Here is a 25,367-nt window from a genome sequence, read left to right on the forward strand (position 1 = left end):
CAGCTTTATTTTAATCAACGAAAATTATTTTTAATTGTTTTAGTTAATCACATAACTGTCAGTCAGAACATTTACTGAACGATTCACACGTGAATGATTCATCGATTCAGGGACTCAAAGGTTCGATATCTAGCTGATTAAAAATACAGTAGTCAACATTTGAAGTGGATCAAAAAAGTTAATCAAAGTTGTCCTAAGACAAGAACGGGTATTGTTCAAAATTCATGTATAACTCTGATGAAAGGTTTTGATCCACTGTTGACTAATTTACAGCTTAGTAAATTATATATTGCCAGAAATTCCCAAACCCAATTTTTAAAAGTCCCTGATGTATCCAAGTTTGGAAATGTAATGAGTGTAACAGTCGGATTGCGGTGGTAAAAACTCCACAAGGAATTCGATTTTTAATAATAACATAAACCTTTAAAGGCATCCTTACTGTGAGCTGCGAGGTTGTTAATCGATGGCATTTGCTTCTGTCCGCATTATTTCAAAATAGGTTTAAAATAAACATGTTTAACGGTGGAACTCATGTTGAAAAACTACATTACCCATGATGCTGTACAGAAAATTAGTCTTAAAAAAAAGTCTTAAAGCATATTAAAAATACCACATAAACTACTTTAAAAGCTTGATTTTCACCACTGGGGGACTTTAAAGGAGTAGTTGTAAATTTCTCAATCGTTTTTAATTTGATTACTGTTCGCAATGCATCATGGGATTGTAGTTCTTTCCCTCACTAAAGTCATCAAGTACCTTGTAATCAAAGTTTGTAATGTTGTGACTCACCTCATGGCTTATAACACTTTAACGAAGACTTTTGAAATGAATGGGAAAGATACGCTCCAACACGGCCCAAATATTCCACATGCCCCAGATGTGGGCCGGATGTGGGCCGGATGTGGGCCGACACTATATTGCTGTCTGGGCTTGCAGTGCTGATCAGATTCTCACATCTAATTCTACTTCCTCACACAGGGAGGACGATCTCCCACCGAAGAGATCTTCATCAGTCAAAGCGTTCCAGGCCGACGCCTCGTCCTCGGAGAACGACACACTCACGTCCACCAACACCTACAACAGCCGCTACTGGCACAACCCCAAACCCAACTACGACACCAACTCCTACACGCGCTACAACGGCGACACGCGGCAGACCTTCACCGGCGGCTCGAGCGCCCCCCCGCGCCCCGCGTACGCTAACGGCAGCCACACCCTGCCTCCGCCCAAGACTTTAGTGGTCACGACTAACTCCGCCCCCTCACCACCCGTCATGACCCGCAGCAACGGCTCGCTGAGCCTGCGCCCCCCCGTCAAGACAACACCGCCAGTGGCGCACGGACAACAGCACACACACACACACTCGTACGCCGTCAGCCAAGCCACGCTCGAGCGCATGGGCGCCGTCCCCGTCATGGTGCCGGCGCAGAGCCGAGCCGGATCCCTCGTCTGACACGAACATTAAAACTCTTTTATATAACCTGAGTTCAGCTGATGCCAACTAAAACTGCTCTGTTAACATCCCCAGCGCCCTTGTTTTTGATATTGCCTGGTTGCTTGTTAGTTAATTTTTTGATAAACTGGCAGAAAAAGGGCCCTTGAGCGACAAATACACTTAAAATCACGTGATCTACTGTATTTCTCAAACCCAAGAGAAAATATCTGAATGTGCATGATGCTTAGTTTGATTAGATCAATACGGCTGTTTTGTACTACAATTGTATTGCTTTTGAACACTGGAATCACAAAAGGAATATATGGAAGCTTGTTTCCGCCACGGTAATTAATTGCGACTTTTTCTATCACAATTTATGTTTTTTTCCCTCACAATTGCAAGTTTTTCTGCATGTCGTAATTGCCTTTACGAGATGACAACATGTGACAATTCAATTCTGAGCTGCTCAAGTCCTCGAACACAGAATTATGCATTTCTATAGCAACACTATATTAATTCTGCAGTGGTCATGTGGTACAAGTCTGAGCTCTTAGAAAATTCTGAGTTTACAAGTTGTAAAAAGTGCTCACGTCCTCATAGAACTTGTAATTACAAGTCGGAATCTCGTAATTACGGTAATTCCGACATGCCATGAATGCACTTTTTACATCTCGCAATTCTGAATTTTGAGTTTACATCTCGCAATTCTATTTTTTCATGGAATTCTACATTTATATTTTGCTAATTTTTACTTTTTCTCGGAATTCTGAGTTTACATCTCGCAATTCTGTTTTTTCGTGGAATTCCAAATTTATATTTTGCTAATTTTTACTTTTTCTCAGAATTCTGAGTTTACATCTCGCAATTCTGTTTTTTCGTGGAATTCTACATTTATATTTAGCAAATTTTTACTTTTTCTCGGAATTCTGAGTTTACATCTCGCAATTCTATTTTTTCGTGGAATTCCAAATTTATATTTTGCTAATTTTTACTTTTTCTCAGAATTCTGAGTTTACATCTCGCAATTCTGTTTTTTCGTGGAATTCTACATTTATATTTAGCAAATTTTTACTTTTTCTCGGAATTCTGAGTTTACATCTCGCAATTCTATTTTTTCATGGAATTCTACATTTATATTTAGCAAATTTTTACTTTTTCTCGGAATTCTGAGTTTACATCTCGCAATTCTGTTTTTTCGTGGAATTCTAAATTTATATTTAGCAAATTTTTACTTTTTCTCAGAATTCTGAGTTTACATCTCTGACTTTTTCCTCGGAATTTTTACTTTTCTTGGAATTCTGAGTTTACATCTCGCAATTCTGTTTTTTCATGGAATTCTACATTTAAATTTTGCTCATTTTTACTTTTTTCTCGGAATTCTGAGTTTACATCTTTACATGACTTCTCGACTTATTTGTTTCCACCACGGAAAGCAAAATTACATAAGGTAATTGTGACTTTTTTATCTCACAATTCTGACTTTTTTCCTCACAATTGTTATAAACTCGTAATTGCGAGTTCACGTCTTTTTTCCAAAACAATAGAATTGTGAGATATAAATTCAGAATTTGTGAATTATAACTTTTCTCTGAATTCTGAGTTTTCACGATGGAATAAAAAAAAAAAAAAGGTCATTACTATTTTTTCCTCAGAGTTCATATGTCACAATTCTTTAAAAAAAAAGTCAGAATTGTGAGATATAAACTAGAGTCAGAATTGTGTTTTGTTTTCGCAGCAGAAATAAGCTTCCATAGAAATAAGTGTGCGATTTAATGCAAGAATGATCCATTTCCTCCAATCAGATGCAGCCTTTGACTTGAGTTTGACAGTATTACTGCAGGACAGACGAGCTGTGTGTCGTCCTCATGTGCGTTTGGTTTCTTATGAAAGAAAAGTCTTACTTTGATCTGTCTTAACAATCCTAATCCGACACTACTGACTAGAGCCGTAGTCTACCTCTAAAACACTACAGATAGAGGCTAATCGATAGTGTAGGTCTCATCATGACGTACTACATCAGAACTACAGGAAATCCACTTCAATCGGGTGCTGCTTTCAAACAGGTAGTTGCATATTGTCCTGTGTGTTTTATGAAGGATTACTGAGAAACGTTTGATGATATTAACACATTCACTGTTTATTTTTGTTCATTTGTTGATTTGTCTGGTTGTTTTTTTAAATAATGTAAATAATGTAACTACTTGTAGAATAGAATGTGAATTAAAACATTCTTTTGCCCAAATCTCACTTGTGATTTTTTCCCAAAAATAAATAAATAATAATAATAATATATTATATATATATATATATATATATATATATATATATATATATATATATATATATATATATATATATATATATATATATATATTTTTTTTTTTTTTTCTTTCTTTTTTTTTTCTTTGATTGAACATTAAATCTCATCAAGTTCAAGAAAGTGACCAAATGCATGTTTGTTGAAACATTTTCATAGTGATCTGGTGTATTTTTTTACTCGTTATTGTTCATATTATTGCACAAATGTTTTTATACTGACTAAATCCAGTTTGTGCGTGTGCATGTGTGTGTAAACACCGTCTGTCTAAAGGTCGATGTTGTACAAATAGTGATTGAGTGTTTTAAAACGGTTTGCTGCTGTTTGTCATCACAGTTGTGTGAAAAAACCCTCTTCAGAAACATTAAACTCCTCTGGACTGGCCTAAATCAGGAGGAAAACATCCCAGTGAACTCAACAAGGTGAGTAGATACTCATGATCAACTCTGAATACTCAAAATATAATAGAGAAAAATACAAAGATCTGTGGTTGAATGTATGCCATTTAAAGATTCGGGTGTTTTGATGGATTATGTACATGAAAAGGTTTACTTCCAACAAAACTTATGACTTAATTACAGTTAGCTATATTTACTGTAAGCTACTGTTCAAAAGTTAGCCTTCACAAACGCGTTCATGTCTCTTTCACACCAGCAGATGGAGGTGATAGTCTTGTTTTTCATTCATGTATCGAACAGGTTGATTTACATCAAATCTGCTGCGGTGTCTTGATGTCTGAATCCATGAGCTGGATAGCGATTCTGCTTTTAATACATCTGACCTCAGCGCTCCAGTCACCAGGTTTGCTAGTTATGAAACGTTATTTCTGAATGTTCTCAGAATTTATTTTTTCTTTCTTGGTCATGTGAAATTCAGGGAAAATTATGAATTGAAGGGAATGTTCAATTATTTTGCAATCATTATGCACTGTAAAATGTAATTAGTCGATTTAGAAAACTTGTGGAAACTGATTGCCTTAAAGTCAATTAGCTAATTTTTGAGTTGATAAAAGGTAACTACTTGGAAAACTCAAGTGTAACTCAAGTGTGAGTACTTAACTCAGTCAACTTAAAGATTTAAGTACACTGATCTCAAACAAAACACTTTAGTTTCTCTGTCTTCTCCTGGACTGAAGCACAGGCTCTACTCTGTAACCTCACTATGAACACAAACCCTTTAACCCTTGTGCAGCCTTATAGACATTTGTGTCTTTTTCAGGTTTTTTTATGTATAATTTCGTCTTGTGTTAATGCCAACTGCACAAATTTTGGCACAGGTGTGTATTTTTATTGGAATTTTACTATTTCACCCCCATTTCCTTTAAAAAATGTATTTTGCACTAGATACACAAAATAGTTCCTCAGTGCCTTTTGGACAAAAATGTACGCATTAAAACTGCAATTTTTCATCCCAGGGCCATTTAACTATAAAATGATGCAATCTTTCTTAAGAGGCTTTCATTCTCTTGGCAAGGCTTAAAATTTTTAATTTTTACTATTTTTTTACCAGATGGTGCCATTTTTTCAGGTTTGGACTATAAAGCAAATACTCGCTTTATTCCTGTTTTCTGCTTCGGTATATTATAGAGCCAGTTGGATAAATTATGCAGCGATAATTGTGTGGGTGTCAGAGTGTGGTTTATATGCGTGTAATAAAAAAAATGTGTGCATGTGCGTTTGTAATATTTGTTTATTAATAATAAATCACAAATCCAACCTCTGTGTCCCAGTGGAGTTTTACTGGCATCCAATGGGGAAAATTTGGTACTTGCCAAACAAAATCTCACTGAAAGCTCATTTTTTGAGATATTATCCTCAAATTTGGAACACAACTTGTTTAGATTTATGGCTTTGGTTTTCTAGCAGTTAAACACTTTCATAAAATATAAATTTTTATATAAAATAATGTTCATAAATCATTTTCATAAACCTAAACCTGTATAACTTTTTTTTTTGGTTTTACTTTTTAAAATGTTTTTGCTTCAACAATAATCTGCCACGGGTCTTCTTTAAAATGAGACCAAACTTAAGTCTGTGCTCCCAAACCTCACATTTATATGACAGTTTTTTGACATGGGCATTTTTGTCCACTATGGACCAATGTGTAACTTTTTTTAATTGATGCACAACGGTTAAATCCCAAAGGAACATTAAAGCATAAAACTATGATAATTAAAGCATACAAGTATGATAATATGTTTGCAGAGGTTTAGGAAACATGCTAAAGTTCAAAAAGCAATGCTACAGCCAGTCATTCTGGCTGGAAATGTGTGTTCCAGGTGTGCGTGTTTTTGTTTTGGTCCATGTGATCCCCCCCACTGCCAGTTCCCCCAATAGTATTTCAACACCCCGGGTTGCCAGTTTGTGGAAAACACAGCGTATTGCAGCCGTGGAAGCCAGAAGACAAACTGAAATTGCTTATTCCACCTAAACTAAAACACCTCGAGAATCGGCAATAAAAACATTGTAAAGTATACATTGATCAAACAACTTTAGTCGCCAGGGCCGGATTTAACTCATATTGTAACATAGGAAAAATAATATTTCCTCCTCAACTACATAAAACATTAGCCTTTATATATTATACCGGCACATTTGTAATGATGAGCCGCTGTCCGGATAGGGAAGAGCAATTGATGTATGAGTCTGTAGCATAGCTTCTTAGTTTAGTTTCGCAGAATAAATGTGAATAAAGCAAACAGTTGAGCCATAACTTTGCAGATAATAACTCACACACACACACCACGGTCTGAAAATTGTATCCGAATTCCACCCACACTTCCTTACCTACCCTACTTAAATACACAACCACAATATAATACAAGTCTCCATTCGAAAATGCACAACATTCAGTGCAAATACTCACAAATAATAACTATCAAACTTAAACTTGATTATATTCAAATTATTAAATCACTCCAGAGTCCAAATATGAAATTGAAATGGCTCCAACAATTCCGGCAACTAATTGCCAACTTGTGACAGTTCTAATAATTCATTTAAAAAGGAGCCATATTTCTTACAAAAGTTGGCCAAAGTGTCAGAGTCTTATGATCTTATGGCCAGTTTCTTCATATTCTCATCATGACATGTCTCTTGAAAGCATAATTTGCTAATGGGTCTCTCAGAACATTGTTCTTTGTCCTTGCTTTAACTCGGCGTGCCTTTTGCTGTCCGGGAATGTCTAAAGGCCAATAATTCTGTGGTGAATGGAAGGCATATTTGCTAATAACCATCTCGTTTAACAACACAGTTGTTCACATTTTCCAGGAATCTCTGGTCCTCAAAAGAAAATCCGGGTTTCTCCTTGTATGCCTGAGAAGTTGGCACAACTGAGGGAAGAAACAGCTCCAAAGAGATGCACATTCATCCTGAACTCTTCCAGAGGCTGAGTGATGGCACCATTACGCCACCACAAGAATCTCAACAAGAAAAAAAATAAAAAAAAATAAAAATAAAAATCAAGGTCTTCTTTAGGAACCTTGACTTGCTGAAACATACCCTCAATATCACAGCTAGAGGATTGCACCTAAGGGGGTATTTGTGAGATCTGGACCCTGCAACAAATCTGAATTCAATGAAGTACCTTGGAATGAGGCGACACAATCAAATAGCACTGATTTTCTTTTTCCATTTATGGTAGACTCCATGATGGGGAATGTGCCATCCTCTACCATCCTCTCTGTCGAGCTCCTCTTCTGGTACTTGCTCTGCATGACCCTTCTTTCAGATGTCACCAATAAAGGCTCTCTAATCTGATCCTCAACAAACCCATCACCATATGGGCGTGATGAATCCGATCTTCAACCAGATGAACTGGATGAATACTCTGAATGCTCTGATCTAATCTAAATTCTGACCTGTAATGGTGCCTGAATCATAATCATACACTGTCCGGTCATTGGCAAGAGAACTGAGCGACTGAGCCTGGGTTCTCCCAAGGTTTCTTTCTCCATTCTGTCACTGATGGAGTTTGGGTTCCTCGCCACTGTTGCCTCTGGCTTTTGGCTTGCTTAGTTGGGGACATTTATATTCAACAATATTATTGATCTGACTGCACTGACACCATTATATGAGAACTGAACTGAACTGGACAGTGACATTTATATATATGAACTAAATTTTTTTTCAAAAATGAACCATGACTGAACTTACTTAAGCTGGACTATGATGCTATTTTCTTCTAGAAGTAAACTTTGTTGCATTATTTTTTGTTTGATTGCTGTTATCACTGTAAAGCTGCTTTGAAACAATGTGTATTGTAAAAAGCGCTATAGAAATAAAGGTGACTTGACATGAATGCTTCATCCTTCCCGAATCTCTTGAGTATACTCGGGGCTCGTTGTTCTGCAATCTTTTTGTTATCAAGGCAGGGTGAGGTCGGGTTTGGGAAATGGAAGGTATATTTGCTAATGACCGTCTCGTTTAACAACACAGTCGTTCACAATTTCCAGGAATCTCTGGTTTCAAAAGAAAATGTAGGGTTTCTCATTGTATGCATTATTGTGGAACTCACCCAGTTTAGCCACTGAAATTCTGTTAGAAGACACAAATGGTCCCTGAACACCTGTGGATGAGTTAGTGGACCATTAACCAACACGTTTAGACTGCATAAGGACCATCCTCTTGGCTGTTAATAATCCACAAGGGCTCCATCGCTTTTGGGACATTGATCCCAATCAACAGATCAACGTCATCTTTTATAGAACACAGTCGAACATCTTTCAGATACGGCCGTTTCTTTAAGTCCTCTTCCGTTGGTATTCTCCTGGCTGACCAGAATCGATGAAGTATGAAGTAGTCGCAGTCCAGCCCACTTACTTCCAAGCCATTCAACCGAAAGGTTTTCATGGGCTTTTCCTGTCACATTGTTTTGAGCAGGATCTCAATTCGTTTGCCAGCCATGTTTAACCGTCTCAGTCTCTCCGTAAAGAATGTGGATGAACTTCCAGGGTCTAGGAAAGCATACGTCTGGAACACTCTACTACCTTTGGCCGCTTTTACTTTTACTGGAATAATCCCAAGCTTGCAGTCAGCTGTACCGGCCACTGTGCGCTCAGTAGCTACAACAGCCACAGCAACAGGTACGGCCACGTTTCCACCGCAGGAACTTTCCCCAGGAACTAGGGGATTTGGGGTGGTACTCGGTGTGTTTCCACTGCAGGAACCAGGGTCTAAATTTGGGCTGCACGAGTAATCGCAATGAAACCACCTGTGATTTGGCAAAGGCTGAGATTATTTTATGAGCAGCTTGTCAGTGCAGCGGCTGAGCGGTAGTAAATGCTGCTCCATCTGAACACCAGGGCATCTCACACACACACACACACACACCAAATATGCCCCGCCGCAAAAGTATGATAACACACATCATTCCAGGAAATCCCATGCGCATCATCACTGTATCTGAATAATCAGAAGATTGAAACACTGATTGATTAAACATGATTAATAAACACACGACTGCCTTATTCTGTGTCTAAAGCTCATCATCTCACAGAAGGAGGAGCTCAACTGTCGTTCTGAAGTGAGTTTGGAGTAAAAGCATGTTATTAAATGTTGTCTTTTGTTGGTTCATAAATGCTTCTCATGTTTGGAAAGATGTTTGCCACGTGTTGCTTTTTCAAATGCACATTATAAGCGACTCAAACTCGCAGTGCTTTCAGATGGAGCAGCGTTTACAGAGCCGTACGTCACTGACAAGCTGCGCATAACAAACAATCACAGCCTTTGCAATTTCAACACCCGATTAGCCAACTCGATTTAAGTGCGATTACGTGTAAATTGCGATTAATCGTGCAGCTCTAGTCTAAATGAATTTCCAGGTAAAAATATCCCCCTCAGAAAGTCCCTGCTTGCGAGGTAGTGCTTTTTCAAAGTTCAGGAACTTTCGGGGGTGTGACTTGAGCGCTCAACATGCTGATTGGTTGAGTTCGTGTCACATTTTGATTGGTTGACTTCATGCAGCATTCATTTCAACCACCATTTTAAAAAATCTGCTGCGGTGCGTGCATTCCTACGTCACTGGACTACTTTGCCTAATCTTCACGGTACTTTAGACCGCAGTGGAAACGCAGAAAGCAACAGGTCTGAGGGAAAAACATTTTCCTGGGACAAAAGTTCCTGGGACAAATTGTTCCGGGTAATTTCAGTGGAAACGCATTTTTGGATTTCTAGCAGCATCCTCTCTCTTGTCCACATCAGTCGGTGAATAAAATGAGCCTCCATTCAATGAAGCATTTATGATTTGCTGCACTGACAGATGTTTCTAAGAACATACTTGGCAAATGAGATGTTTTTTTGCAGGCCTTTGTTAGATGTCCTTTTTTGAAACTTAAGCTAAACAAAGACCCATTTGTTCTCAAGAATTCAATTTTATCCTCATGTGATTTGTTCGCCATTTTAATACAAGAGTCAATTGCATGATCATAATCACAAAACAAACAGGGCTTACTAAAAGCTTACTATCTTCATGATTGTCCTTTTGTTGACTATTCTCCTTTGATACTTCGATAGAAGAAGCTGTGGTAACAAAACTTTTCCTGCAGGAAGATTTATACGATGGAAGTTCAGTCATCAACGTCTTTCTGGTGTTAGAATTTGTTTTCAGATCTTGAATCTCTCCAAAGACTGGATCAAGTCTTGTTTCTCAATGAAAGCTACCAAGTCAGCAAAGTCTGGCCTTCTTTGAGTGCGTTCCAGAATTTCACAGGCTGTAGCGCTCCACTGATTTCTTAGCTTATAAGGAAGCCTAAAGACGATTATTTTTAGACTGAATGGTAAATTCAACGCCACATTAGCCAGATCTTGTGCATCATCGGAGCGAATGCTACCCCGTTTTAAAGCTTTCTCCATGCATGCACTAGCAATCTTAACGTTTGGCTTCAGCATAACCTCTGCTAGCGTTCATGTAGAGACAACTTCAAACAAGGTCCAGAACTTGAACTGTTCCAGATAATACAATCGGTCTTGATTGTTATTCGTTTTCTCCTCAATTTTATGGATGAAAGACCTCATGAAAGGTCAATATTGAATCCCCCTTGTAGGAGGTGAGGCTTGTTTCTGCTGGGTCATGAGTAAATCAGCCAGATCGCTATGTCTTTGGTGTTGGTGTTGCTAGCTTCACTGTGCTGCTGGTCACTTTAAGCCTTGAAGAAGTTTGAGTTCAATGAAGAATCCTTTGCAGGGTTGTTTTAGGAATTGTTCCAATCCTCGTAAAATGTAGAGGAGATGATTCAGACTCAATGAGCAAAGATGATTTTTTTTTCCAAAAGCCTTATCCAGATATTCATTCATAGCATTTCCTAATTTGACAGATGAGTGAGAACTATGCAGTGAACTTGCTTCGGAAATCTCCAACACCTTTAATTTTGCATTCACAGCCTCTATTTCAGACTGCAACTGAAAAGCTTCCATCTTAGATTCCAGCTGAGCTTTTTCCAACTCAAGCACCTGTTTTCCTTTCAAAAAGCTTCAGCACGAGCAAAAAAAGCTGCTTTATCGGCTGCAATGTACACACGAGCACTGGGTCTCGGTTTATTTTTATCTTTTTGAACCTTTAGAAACATTAGATGCACTTTCAGAAGGCTCAATCAAAGTCTGTGGATCAGATTGGTTAATTTTCCACAGCTCCGATTCATTCGAGAACTTGGTTAAAGTGACCCTTATTGGTTAAAACCAGCCAATCCTTTCACTTTCTTTAACATCATCAGATAAAAGCAAGTGTACAGACTCCTGCACTTAATAAAACTCATTTAAAGCTCTTTGAAATTCAAGGTGAAGTTCATTTACTTCGTCAGCATTGCTCCCATCAACCATCAAAGCCTTCAATTCATTCATTTTTCTTGCACAGGCCCCAAGCTTGATAAGTGATTTAAAAAGTTAAATTGCAATATCAGTGCCTTCAATGTCAGTCACAACCGCTTTGTGTGTTTGGCTCAGATTGCAATCATCTGTCACCTTAGTTTATGGACCAGAATGAGAATCAAGCTTGCATTCTTGCAACAACTTCACTCACTAAAAATGCTGGGTTGTTTTAACCGAGCTTTGGGTCAAATATGGACAAACCCAGCCATTGGGTTAAATTCTTACATTACATTTTTAACCCAACATTTGGGTTTGTCCATATTTGACCCAAAATTGTGTTAAAACAACCCAGCGTTTTTGGCTTAAATCTTTGGCCCATTAAACAACTTTGAACCACCTTGCAAGACTGCTCATCATCTTCATCATCAAGCCTCAAAACATGTCCACATGCGCCGAAAATCTTGCTTTGTTTGAACACTCGTAAAGTTCATAGACAGCTTCAATTCACGCCACATCAGATCGTCAAAGCTTAATCACACTTTCATCGCTGCTTGGCCGCCAGCATAATAATAATCCATAATAAAAACTTGCCAAATGGCTACTCACCGCACAGCACGTTCAAACGGCGTCTTAGTGAAGTCAGATCCCGCGCTGAATAATCTGAAGGTGTTGTAAACAACCGCAGATATTCACATCAATGGCCAGTTTATCGGGTCGTTGCGCGCGATCCGCTTCCGTGTCTTCACGGCATTCTCGGACTTCAGTATACCGGCAGATTTGTATGAGCCGCTGTCCGGATAGGGGAGGACAATTGATGCATGAGTCTGTAGCATAGCTTTATTTTCGAAGAATGAAATTGAATAAACACCTGAGCCATTGATTCGCCGCTAACTATCACACGCACACACGGTCTGAAAATGATATCCGAACTCCACCCACACTTCCTTACCTGCCCTATCGAAATATATATCCACAATAATATAATACAAGTCTCCATTCAAAAAGTAATAATATTCAGTGCAAATAATACACAAATAATAATTATCAAACTTAAACTTGATTATATTCAAATTATTAAATCAGTCCATTGAGTCCAAATATGAAATGGAAATGGCTCTTATAGTTTCGTGAGTAAAAAAAACAAACAAAAAAATACTGTATTTATTCAAAGAACCAATTCTTTATCTACCCTTGCATTGCATTGCAAACAAGCAGAGATGCTCCAAACTTCGCGATAGAGGCGGGGCTGAGTTATGAGGTTTGACTGACAGTTTACGTATCCAATGGAGATACGAGGTTTAATCAGGAACTCTTTTTAATAGTTTTCATTGGCCAAAATATTTGCAAAACCCACAGAGAGACATAAAGGGTGGACAATAGTAGTAGAGTTACGGGTTTCCGCCCAATATTTTAAATTTTGTTCATTTATATAGTAATTGTCTTACAGAGTTTTAGTATTAGGGTGAAATAATAATAATAATAATATATATATGCCTTTTTGCATAAACCTGGCCCTGTTCGTCGCTTTGAGAGAACTCTGCCAGAACGTTCCCTGTTAGCTGGGTATGTTTCCATTAATCCTGCCGTGTGGTGTTCAGTGTTTCTGGACAGGCGTGATGCTGTGCGTCTGCTCAGGACTCGAAGAGCAAACGTCTTCCTGGAGGAGATGAAGCCTGGGAATCTGGAGCGGGAGTGTTACGAGGAGCTGTGCTCTCAGGAGGAGGCGGCCGAGATCTTCCAGAGCAAAGAGAAGACGGTACAGTCACAATTCTCTTCACTGTTTGTGCTTCCATTAAATATTACAGATTACAGAGAGAACAAGTTATGTTTTTTTTTTGTTCTTTACAGACCAATTTTTGTTTAGTTCATCTTTTTAAAGTCACCATATATCAGAGTGAAACGCTTCTCAAACAAGAACAAATGTGGGCGGGGCTTGATTTTGTCTGTGGGGAATTGATTGGATGGTTGTGGCTTGCTATTGGTGGATCTCATGTGAGTGACAGGTTATAGCCCCGCCCTCATCAGCAGAGGAGAGATATAGATATTCTGATTCAAGATTACCAGGAGCATGAATTTAAAATAATAATCAATCACAGAAAAATTATTTAGAATAAATTGTCATTTTGATTTCATGGTGACTTATAGGGTTCTTGAGTTGCTATGGTTCTTTGGTGTTAAAATAAAAGTTTTTGATGATTCATTAAGTACTTCAGATCAATGTTTTGGTTTCCGAGTTCTTTATAAAGCACAAGAACATCCAGATGGAATTTCTTAAAAAGTTCTTTTACTCTGATTCTTCTATGACATCACACAGCAAAAACAGAATCTGTAGTTCTAAACGGAACTTTCGTTGTTAAGAGTGCGATGACATCACTGTTCTCTGATGTTCTCTCGTGTTCTTTTAGATGGAGTTCTGGTACAGATATCGGAGTAAGTGTTGTGCTGGAGTCTTACTCTTCTAAATGAACCATTCTGAGTTGACGTGTCTCATCATCCTGAGGTAAATGTGTGGTTTAGATGGTAACCTGTGTCGCACTAACCCGTGTGTGAACGGAGGGATCTGCAGCGAGACTCGAGGTGTTCGCGAGTGTCTCTGTCCTCCACAGTACAGCGGACACAACTGTCAGACAGGTGCACTGACTCGCTTATTCTGCATGAGCGTATGGAGGCCCTAGTGGATAAAAAGTATACTTTATTGTATTTGAAATATATTTCCTTTTTCAACAGTTCATTGCATATATACTAACAAAAAAATCTTTAAATATATTAATATTAGCATCACGCTTTTACCTATTTTCACAATTCAACTTTTCAAATTGCACTTTAGTATCTTTTCTAAAAAAAAATATTTTAGAAAAACATACTTGAAGTAAAAATTCTGTTTATTTTTTAAAAGTTTATTTATTTGCACTATTAAAAATGTATTTTAGGTATATTTTAACTGTGTGCTGGAAATTATCATTGTAACGATACATTGGAAGTATACTTTCAAAATACATTATAGTATATTGTACAAAGTATAGCTAAGTAATGTATGTTTATTAATGTGCATTTGTTATTGAAGACAAAGTGTGCAGTTTGTAGTATTTGGAATAAGCCAAAGGTATTACTGAGCATATACTTTACACTCAAATATAATACACTTATGGTATATATTTATTGTATGTTTCGAATACACTCGTGATGAATTTTTAATGTACTTGTAACACAAATAAAGTACACTTTAATATCACTAATCAAGCATGTCATTAGTCCCTACACAGGCATAAACTTGAAGTATACTAAGTATACTCAACGCTATCTCACGACCAATTCGTACGAGTGAGTAAAATGGCTAATTCGTACGAATTCGTACAACCTCACTTGTACGATTTGTCTAAACCCACGTGATGTCTAGGTTTAGGGGCGGGGTCAGGTGTAGGTCATTTGTACGAATTCATACAAATTGGGCAACTCGTAAACTATATGTACGATTTAGCAAAAATCATACGAATTCGTACGAGTGAGGTTGTATGAATTCGTACAAATTAGGCTTAGCCATCTCGTAAAAGTAAAACTAAACTTTCTCACAAAACTGCACTAAATACACTTAAAGTTATCCTTTACTACAATTTAATTACAACTAAAATATACTTAGTACAAAATTAGTTGTTCCAAAAAAGCACACTTCAAGTTAACTAATCATTAACACACTTGAAGTATACTGAATTAGTCTGGCTTTAAGTATACTTAGCATATTTTGTGTGTGTGTGTGTGTGTGTGTTCAGAGGTGTTTGACTGTAGATATAAGAATACTTATTCTGAATGGCTCAAGAAAACTTCTGATGCTCATGATTGTTTCCTCACAGATAATGAAAGTGTGTGTGTGTGTGTGTGTGTGTGTTCAGAGGTGTTCGACTGTAGGTATAAGAACGGAGGGTGTCTGCACTACTGCAGCTCAGAGACTCCAGGTGTTGTGTGCAGATGTGCAGACGGGTATCAGCTGGATGAAGACCTGCGCAGCTGCAGTCCATCAGGTACAGACACACACACCTGTGCAACAAAAGAGATCGGCTCAAATGATTTAATCATTAACCATTAATATTTTAAAGGTGAATCTCACCAAACATGTCCTTAAAATCAAAGAAATTCATTATTTGAGCATTATTAAGAGAATGTGCAAAGAAAGGGATTGCTCACCGCACAGTTTTCACAGTTTTCTGCACTATATGCAGTTTATAAAAGAAAAATATTTTTGCTAGACCTTCATTAGAGAATATTTTCTAGTCTGGATGTAACTCAGTTTATGGTTTGCAATCCCTTTGTTTGCGTTGATTTTTTATTTATTTTTTGGCTCGATGCACATGAAGCAACATGGTTTTTAGTTGGAGTGCAACAATTGTGTGTTATTTATTTTTTACAGTATTATTGAGATACTTTTATAGTTTATTTTATAATCTCTGTTTTAATTTTCATTTAATTTTTTTTCTGGGATATTTTTAACCTTTATTTTACCTATATTTTTCTTAACTGTCTATATAATTTTAAAAAATAAAATAAAAATGTTGGCAACTAGCTGAAATAAAATAAGCTTTTTATATTTGATTTTTTTAGTCAATGTAGATTTCATTTCAAGTAATGAAAATGTGTATTGATGGTTTTAGTCAATGATAATAACACACACACACACACACATATATATATATATGCACTTTTTTTTTTTACAGATTTCCTGATGTTTTTTTTAAATAAATGTAAACAGTATACCTGAACAAATCTGGATGTTTCTGTGTGTTTTTATGTGTCTGTATATATGTGTTTGTGTGTCTGTGTGTGTTTATGTATATATATATGTGATTGTGTGTGTGTATATATGTGTGTGTGTATGTATATGTGTGTCTGTGTGTGTGTGTATATATATATATATGCGTGTGTGTGTGTGTGTGTGTGTGTGTGTGTTAGTGCAGTACCCCTGTGGGAAACAGTGGAGTAGTGGGATCATGTCTCGCTCTCTGGATGATATAAGCCACACCCACACCGTGACAAACCCCGCCCACTCATTACATCACAACAGAAGTTCACTGGACAACTCCACTCTCCCGCCAAACCAAACCACACTTCAACAAGCCAAACCTGCTTCACAGGACGAACTCTCAGAGACAGGAAGTGACATCACAGGTGCAAATGAGGATACGCGTATCGTTGGAGGTCAGCTGCAGGGTCAGGGCGGGAGTCCGTGGCAGGTGATCCTTCACATGACCTTTATGCTTAACCTTCAGAGATTTGATCAGTAAAGGTCCTTGCACACTGAGTCCGAAATTTTCTTATTCGTCATTCGGTGGCTCTGAATTGTCAAAACACCTCTCAAAATGCTTGCTATGGATGAAAATGCTTGCATAGCAAGCTATTAAAAAATTATTAAAATCGTTATTAAAGATTTTAAGAACTCTATAAAAACTCCATAGTAACCATCTTTGACAACTACAAACCACCTAGTAACACCATAGCAACCACCAAAAATACCTTAGCAACCACCCTGTACACCCTGGCAACGTCTAGAAACGCTTAATGTAACCACCAAAAATACTCTAGCAACCACCCAGAACACCCTAGCAACTGCCTAGCTACGCCCTAGCAACCACCTAGAACACCCTAGCAACCGCCTAGCAATCACCCAGAATACACAAGCAACCGCCTAGCAACACCATAGCAACCACCCAGAATACCCTAACAACCGCCTAGCAACGCTAGCTAAATGCATAATTATCCAAATTATGGATAATTTTTTTATGACAGACGAAAGTTTTGCATGTAGTGTCTAAACGTGATTGACACAGCGTGAGGTCGTATTTATTTTTTAATGTGAGAAAATTTTCGTTTTTTCGTATTCGTCATTCGGTGGCTCTGAATTGTCAAAACACCTTTCAAAGTGCTTGCTATGGATGCGAAAAACACAGAAAATTAAAAACGTGCGAAAAGTCCGGACAAACATTTCGGACTCAGCGTGCAAGGACCTTAACCCTTTGAATGAAAACGCTGCAGGTTCTTCTTCGCCGTGAGGATGAGCACGGGTTCTGCGGCGGCTCTCTGATCAATCTGCGCTGGGTGGTGACGGCAGCACACTGTCTTCAGCAAACACCAGATCATGTGACCGTCGGTGAGTGACGTCTGTCTGATGGGACCCTTCATGCTTCATATGAGGCTTGTGTTGCAGTGAACAGAAAAGGTTATCACATAACAATTTTGAACAGACGTGTATGCCATATTGTTGCAATAACATGCACAAGACACTATGAACACGCTAAACTATATGAGTTATATAAGGTTACAGCAGTTTACTTATGTGGAATTATGTGTATAGTACTGTTCAAAAAAATGATATACACGCATAATGTCTGTGGTCATTTTTTAATGACCAAGTGTCTTATGCTCTACATTTATTTAAAAAACATTAATATTATGAAATATTATTACAATTTAAATGTAACTTTCTATGTGAATATATAGTTAAAGTGTAATTTATTCCTGTGATCAAAGCTGCATTTTCAGCATCATTACTCCAGTCTTCAGTGTCACATGATCCTTCAGTATAATATGTCAGTATAATCAGTATAATATGATGATTTGATGCTTCTGGTTAATATCCGGTGGAATGAATAAGAGATTTAATGTCTTCTTTTATCTTCAGTTGATTTCATCTAAGGCTGTGGCTGGAAGTCAGTTGTTGTTTCTCTTTCCTTCAGTGATTCTGCTTGTTAACAGCAGGCGTTCATCACTAACGCTCAATCATCACTTGATTAATCACTTAATTATCTCATTAATATATTTTGCTGTCTGGCCTTGACTACTTCTCTGATGTTAAAGGGATAGTTCACCCAAAAATGAAAATTATCCCATGATTTACTCACCCTCAAGCCATCCTAGGTGTGTAAGAGTTTCTTTTTTCAGACGAACACAATCAGAGTTATATTAAAAAATGTCCTGGCTCTTCCAAGCTTTATAATGGGAGTTTTTTTTAAAGCCCAAAATAGAGGTCAGAGGTCACTCTTCAGCCGGAACTAGACTCGCGTATGGCCATTACCGGAAGCCAGTGATTATAGCTTATAAAGTTATAAATATGGATATTTTTTGTACCAAAATGCATCGCTTCGCTTCAGAAGGCCTTTATTAATCCCCTGGAGTCGTGCGGATTACTTTTATGATAGATGGATGCACTTTTTTGGGCTTCAAAATATCAGTTAATATTCACTCCCATTATAAAGCTTGGAAGAGCCAGGACACTTTTTAATATAACTCTGATTGTATTCGTCTGAAAGAAGAAAGTCATACACACCTAGGATGGCTTGAGGGTGAGTAAATCATGGGCTAATTTTCATTTTTGGGTGAACTATCCCTTTAACATCAGAAAGCTTTATTGTACATTTTTCAGATTTTGTGCCGAACCCAGACATGAATTTATGATATTCACACACACACACACACACACAGGAGACTACGATAAGATGCGTCTCGACAAAGACGAACAGAAGATCAAAGTGGAGAAGGCGGTCCTCCACCCTCACTTCCACGAATACACCTTCGACAGTGACATCGCCCTGCTGTACCTGTCTGACCCTGTGACCCCGGGTCCGTTCGCCGCTCCGGTTTGCCTTCCCGACGCCAACCTGGCGGAGCGACTCCTGAAGCCCGGAGAGCAGGGCCTGGTGACGGGATGGGGTGTGTGGTAGATTTTTCTTCTTTCGCATCTTTCACACCTGATTTAAGTCTACCTGGGTCTCGTCTACTGATCGATGTTAGTTTTCCTAAGTCTCGTCTACTAATCGACGTTCCTGAACGTCTCCTGATTGACGTTAGTTTTCCTGGGTCTCGTCTACTAATCAATGTTCCCGAAAGTCTCCTGATTGGCATTAGTTTTCCTAAGTCTCGTCTACTAATCGACGTCCCCAAACGTCTCCTGATTGACGTTAGTTTTCCTGGGTCTCGTCTACTAATCGACGTCCCCGAAAGTCTCCTGATCGGCGTTAGTTTTCCTGGGTCTCGTCTACTAATCGATGTTCCCAAAAGTCTCCTGATCGACGTTAGTTTTCCTGGGTCTCGTCTACTAATCGATGTTCCCAAAAGTCTCCTGATCGACGTTAGTTTTCCTGGGTCTCGTCTACTAATCGACGTTCCTGAACGTCTCCTGATTGACGTTAGTTTTCCTGGGTCTCGTCTACTAATCGATGTTCCCGAAAGTCTCCTGATCGGCATTAGTTTTCCTAAGTCTCGTCTACTAATCGACGTCCCCGAAAGTCTCCTGATCGGCATTAGTTTTCCTAAGTCTCGTCTACTAATCGACGTCCCCGAAAGTCTCCTGATCGGCATTAGTTTTCCTAAGTCTCGTCTACTAATCGACGTCCCCGAAAGTCTCCTGATCGGCATTAGTTTTCCTAAGTCTCGTCTACTAATCGACGTCCCCGAAAGTCTCCTGATCGACGTTAGTTTTCCTGGGTCTCGTCTACTAATCGATGTTCCCAAAAGTCTCCTGATCGGCATTAGTTTTCCTAAGTCTCGTCTACTAATCGACGTCCCCGAAAGTCTCCTGATCAACGTTAGTTTTCCTGGGTCTCGTCTACTAATCGATGTTCCCGAAAGTCTCCTGATCGGCATTAGTTTTCCTAAGTCTCGTCTACTAATCGATGTCCCCAAACGTCTCCTGATTGACGTTAGTTTTCCTGGGTCTCGTCTACTAATCGACGTTCCCGAAAGTCTCCTGATCGGCATTAGTTTTCCTAAGTCTCGTCTACTAATCGACGTCCCCGAAAGTCTCCTGATCGGCGTTAGTTTTCCTGGGTCTCGTCTACTAATCGACGTCCCCGAACGTCTCCTGATCGACGTTAGTTTTCCTGGGTCTCGTCTACTAATCGACGTTCCCGAACGTCTCCTGATCGACGTTAGTTTTCCTGGGTCTCGTCTACTAATCGACGTCCCCGAAAGTCTCCTGATCGACGTTAGTTTTCCTGGGTCTCGTCTACTAATCGACGTTCCCGAACGTCTCCTGATCGACGTTAGTTTTCCTAAGTCTCGTCTACTAATCGACGTCCCCGAAAGTCTCCTGATCGACGTTAGTTTTCCTGGGTCTCGTCTACTAATCGACGTTCCCGAACGTCTCCTGATCGAAGTTAGTTTTCCTGGGTCTCGTCTACTAATCGACGTTCCCGAACGTCTCCTGATCGACGTTAGTTTTCCTGGGTCTCGTCTACTAATCGACGTTCCCGAACGTCTCCTGATCGACGTTAGTTTTCCTGGGTCTCGTCTACTAATCTACGTCCCCGAACGTCTCCTGATCGACGTTAGTTTTCCTGGGTCTCATCTACTAATTGACGTTCCCGAACGTCTCCTGATCAACGTTAGTTTTCCTGGGTCTCGTCTACTAATCGACGTCCCCGAAAGTCTCCTGATCGACGTTAGTTTTCCTGGGTCTCGTCTACTAATCGACGTTCCCGAACGTCTCCTGATCGACGTTAGTTTTCCTAAGTCTCGTCTACTAATCGACGTCCCCGAAAGTCTCCTGATCGACGTTAGTTTTCCTGGGTCTCGTCTACTAATCGACGTTCCCGAACGTCTCCTGATCGACGTTAGTTTTCCTGGGTCTCGTCTACTAATCGACGTTCCCGAACGTCTCCTGATCGACGTTAGTTTTCCTGGGTCTCGTCTACTAATCAACGTCCCCGAACGTCTCCTGATCGACGTTAGTTTTCCTGGGTCTCATCTACTAATTGACGTTCCCGAACGTCTCCTGATCAACGTTAGTTTTCCTGGGTCTCGTCTACTAATCAACGTCCCCGAACGTCTCCTGATCGACGTTAGTTTTCCTGGGTCTCGTCTACTAATCAACGTCCCCGAACGTCTCCTGATCGACGTTAGTTTTCCTGGATCTCGTCAGCGGCTCATGATTCGCCCAGTCTCCATGTGCTCTACTTCTATTGGATGGTCGCATTGCGTTCAATGGATTCATTTGCATAAAGATGGGCATCGGGCAGCTTTTTGACGCGCAGCGCCGCCTTCCCGGGATGCTTTGCGGGCGCGTTAAAGTCGCTTGACGTCACCCATAGGAATAAAGTGGAGTGCGGCGCGACAGAAATGTCGCACGGACAAGTGGATCTGTACCGTAAGTCTCGTCTACTAAACGACGTCCACAAACGTCTCCTGATCGACGTTAGTTTTCCTTAGTCTCGTCTACTAAACGACGTCCACAAACGTCTCCTGATCGACGTTAGTTTTCCTTAGTCTCGTCTACTAAACGACGTCCACAAACGTCTCCTGATCGACGTTAGTTTTCCTTAGTCTCGTCTACTAATCGACGTCCACAAACGTCTCCTGATCAACGTTAGTTTTCCTATTTCTCGTATACTAATCGACGTCCACAAACGTCTCCTGATCGACGTTAGTTTTCCTTAGTCTCGTCTACTAATCGACGTCCACAAACGTCTCCTGATCGACGTTAGTTTTCCTTAGTCTCGTCTACTAAACGACGTCCACAAACGTCTCCTGATCGACATTAGTTTTCCTTAGTCTCGTCTACTAATCGACGTCCACAAACGTCTCCTGATCAACGTTAGTTTTCCTATTTCTCGTATACTAATCGACGTCCACAAACGTCTCCTGATCGACGTTAGTTTTCCTATTTCTCGTATACTAATCGACGTCCACAAACGTCTCCTGATCGACGTTAGTTTTCCTGGGTCTCATCTACTAATTGACGTTCCCGAACGTCTCCTGATCAACGTTAGTTTTCCTGGGTCTCGTCTACTAATCAACGTCCCCGAACGTCTCCTGATCGACGTTAGTTTTCCTGGGTCTCGTCTACTAATCAACGTCCCCGAACGTCTCCTGATCGACGTTAGTTTTCCTGGATCTCGTCAGCGGCTCATGATTCGCCCAGTCTCCATGTGCTCTACTTCTATTGGATGGTCGCATTGCGTTCAATGGATTCATTTGCATAAAGATGGGCATCGGGCAGCTTTTTGACGCGCAGCGCCGCCTTCCCGGGATGCTTTGCGGGCGCGTTAAAGTCGCTTGACGTCACCCATAGGAATAAAGTGGAGTGCGGCGCGACAGAAATGTCGCACGGACAAGTGGATCTGTACCGTAAGTCTCGTCTACTAAACGACGTCCACAAACGTCTCCTGATCGACGTTAGTTTTCCTTAGTCTCGTCTACTAAACGACGTCCACAAACGTCTCCTGATCGACGTTAGTTTTCCTTAGTCTCGTCTACTAAACGACGTCCACAAACGTCTCCTGATCGACGTTAGTTTTCCTTAGTCTCGTCTACTAATCGACGTCCACAAACGTCTCCTGATCAACGTTAGTTTTCCTATTTCTCGTATACTAATCGACGTCCACAAACGTCTCCTGATCGACGTTAGTTTTCCTTAGTCTCGTCTACTAATCGACGTCCACAAACGTCTCCTGATCGACGTTAGTTTTCCTTAGTCTCGTCTACTAATCGACGTCCACAAACGTCTCCTGATCGACGTTAGTTTTCCTTAGTCTCGTCTACTAAACGACGTCCACAAACGTCTCCTGATCGACATTAGTTTTCCTTAGTCTCGTCTACTAATCGACGTCCACAAACGTCTCCTGATCAACGTTAGTTTTCCTATTTCTCGTATACTAATCGACGTCCACAAACGTCTCCTGATCGACGTTAGTTTTCCTTAGTCTCGTCTACTAATCGACGTCCACAAACGTCTCCTGATCGACGTTAGTTTTCCTTAGTCTCGTCTACTAATCGACGTCCACAAACGTCTCCTGATCGACGTTAGTTTTCCTTAGTCTCGTCTACTAATCGACGTCCACAAACGTCTCCTGATCAACGTTAGTTTTCCTATTTCTCGTATACTAATCAACGTCCCTAAACGTCTCCTGGTCGACGTTAGGTTAGTTTTCCTGGGTCTCGTCTACTAATCGATGACCCCGTTCAATTATATTTATACTCTAGCTGCGCGTCTCTTAATCTTAGTCCCCTAACTTGCTGTGCAGCAATAACTAGACAGACTCCAGACAATGCCTTCGAATATGCTTTAATCACGGCCGGAGGATCTCGGACAAGTTTCAGAGAGAATCCCCCCAGCAAAAAGGGGGATAGTTTTTATAGAATAGGAGCATAACAAAAGTGACATGATACATTAAATAATTTACCTACAATTTGATTGGTTCTTCATATGCAAACCCTTCTGTTACTAGGTAGAAGCAAACTCTGTTTTCTTGATTGCTTCACTTTGTTCTTTAATCACTAGTTTATAAATTTAGATATCCGTCTAGTTTTTTCTAGTATTTCCCCTTTTTGTTATATCCAGACATGATTCACTAACACACACACACTCAGTCACGAGTTTATACCAAAGGGTTTGGAAACATTTAGGATTCAAAAGCATGAATGAATGTTATTCCTGCAAGAAAAATAAATGTTAGTTATGATTAATTTAAAAAATCCATCACAGGTGCGACTCGCTTCCTTCAGCGCTCCTCTCGATTCCTGAGGAAGGTGCAGCTCCCGGTGGTGGATCAGATGAACTGCATCAACTCCACGGAGCAGGTGATCACGGATAACATGTTCTGCGCGGGATATCTGATGGAGGAGATGGACGCGTGTACGGGCGATAGCGGCGGACCCTTCGTGGTCAACTACCGGGGCACGTGGTTCCTGGCCGGGGTCGTCAGCTGGGGCGAGAGATGCGCCGCCGAGGGCAAATACGGGGTTTACACACGACTGGGAAACTATTTATCCTGGATACAGGAGGAGATGATGAAAGAGGAATCCAATCGCAATCAGACTGCAAAAGTACAGTGAATATTGCTGCCCATTATGCTTTAATTAACGATGAGCTATTACAAGTTTTTAATTAATCTTTAAAAATACAACTGTTCATTGTTTGTTCCTGTTATGCTGTAAAAAATAAATAGAAAATAATTGTTTTTGGAAGTTGTAAATAAAGATTATTAGACTGTTTTACAAGAAAATATGATTTCAATCCTTATACTTATACTTTAATTAATTGTTTTGTGTAATTAATTAAATTATTAGATTTTTAGAGCGAAAACACCATTTTTACACCATTTTTTTCTGTGTAGCTCAGGTCCATTAAATATATTAACAGACACAACTTTTGTTTTGTTAGTTCATGTTAACTAATGAAATTGTACAGTGTTACCAATGTTTTACTTTTCTTTTCGGCTCTAAAATTTTCATATAAACAAAAACATGTTGTCTGACATGGATATGCAAGAAATAAAATAAATCAAGTAACTCTTAAAAATAAAAATGTGCAAAAACGTGTCCCTTCGTGTGTGTGTGTGTATATATATATATACATTTATATATATATCAAAATACACAAAAGTGACTACATATATATTGATACAATAGATTTAAAAATATTTATATATTATAAAATATTTACATAAATATGTTTCATAAGTTTTATTTCATAATATTTTGTCACTTTTTAAAATATTTTCAATCTAAATATATTTATATTGTCCAAATACTTTCTGAGAAAAAAAAAATATATACTATAAGGTTGGCAACGCATTTCCCCCATGAAGTACATTTTGTTTTGCCATTTGAAGGTTGAATTTTTTATTTATTTTTTCAATTTTAAGTATATATATAAGCCATGCTGCTTACAACATATATATGAACAGAAAATATTTTCAGTGAATTTCATATAAGATTTATATACTTGGATATTTCCAGTAGTTCTGGATCCTGAGGAATTGACTTCTGCAATCATAAGAAGATCAACATCTTCAAGACACATGATTCTTTGGTCATGCAATACTTTTAA

The 25,367-nt window shown here is 39.2% G+C and overlaps 2 protein-coding genes across 2 annotated transcripts in view; both read left to right on the forward strand.

The window, feature by feature from the left end:
- The window catches only part of igsf11 (immunoglobulin superfamily member 11), a 106,458-nt gene extending 102,781 nt beyond the window's left edge, over positions 1-3,677 (forward strand). The window contains exon 7 of the mRNA XM_084126622.1: positions 979-3,677. Within this exon, the coding sequence (XP_083982748.1) occupies positions 979-1,453 (475 nt within the window). The 3' untranslated portion in view covers positions 1,454-3,677. The remainder of the gene's footprint in view (positions 1-978) is intronic.
- Positions 3,451-24,856, forward strand: LOC311090954 (coagulation factor IX). Its single transcript, XM_084126621.1, has 11 exons — positions 3,451-3,498; positions 4,089-4,174; positions 4,451-4,553; positions 13,153-13,310; positions 13,960-13,984; positions 14,072-14,185; positions 15,442-15,570; positions 16,496-16,776; positions 17,576-17,690; positions 19,022-19,249; positions 24,021-24,856. The coding sequence occupies exons 3-11, from the start codon at positions 4,484-4,486 to the stop codon at positions 24,368-24,370; spliced, it is 1,470 nt and encodes a 489-aa protein (XP_083982747.1). The 5' UTR covers positions 3,451-3,498; positions 4,089-4,174; positions 4,451-4,483; the 3' UTR covers positions 24,371-24,856.
- Positions 24,857-25,367: the final 511 nt, after the last annotated feature.

Source organism: Abramis brama (genome assembly GCF_963993115.1).
Source record: "Abramis brama genome assembly, chromosome: 10".
Taxonomy (NCBI): Eukaryota; Metazoa; Chordata; class Actinopteri; order Cypriniformes; family Leuciscidae; genus Abramis; species Abramis brama.

Bases quoted from the DNA above. Each gene is read 5' to 3' on its own strand.
- LOC311090954 (XM_084126621.1), top strand. From the start codon at position 4,484: ATGTCTGAATCCATGAGCTGGATAGCGATTCTGCTTTTAATACATCTG. The intron at 13,311-13,959 runs GTACAGTCACAA...GTGTTCTTTTAG, and splicing joins TCCAGAGCAAAGAGAAGACG to ATGGAGTTCTGGTACAGATA. The intron at 16,777-17,575 runs GTGATCCTTCAC...AAAACGCTGCAG, and splicing joins AGGGCGGGAGTCCGTGGCAG to GTTCTTCTTCGCCGTGAGGA.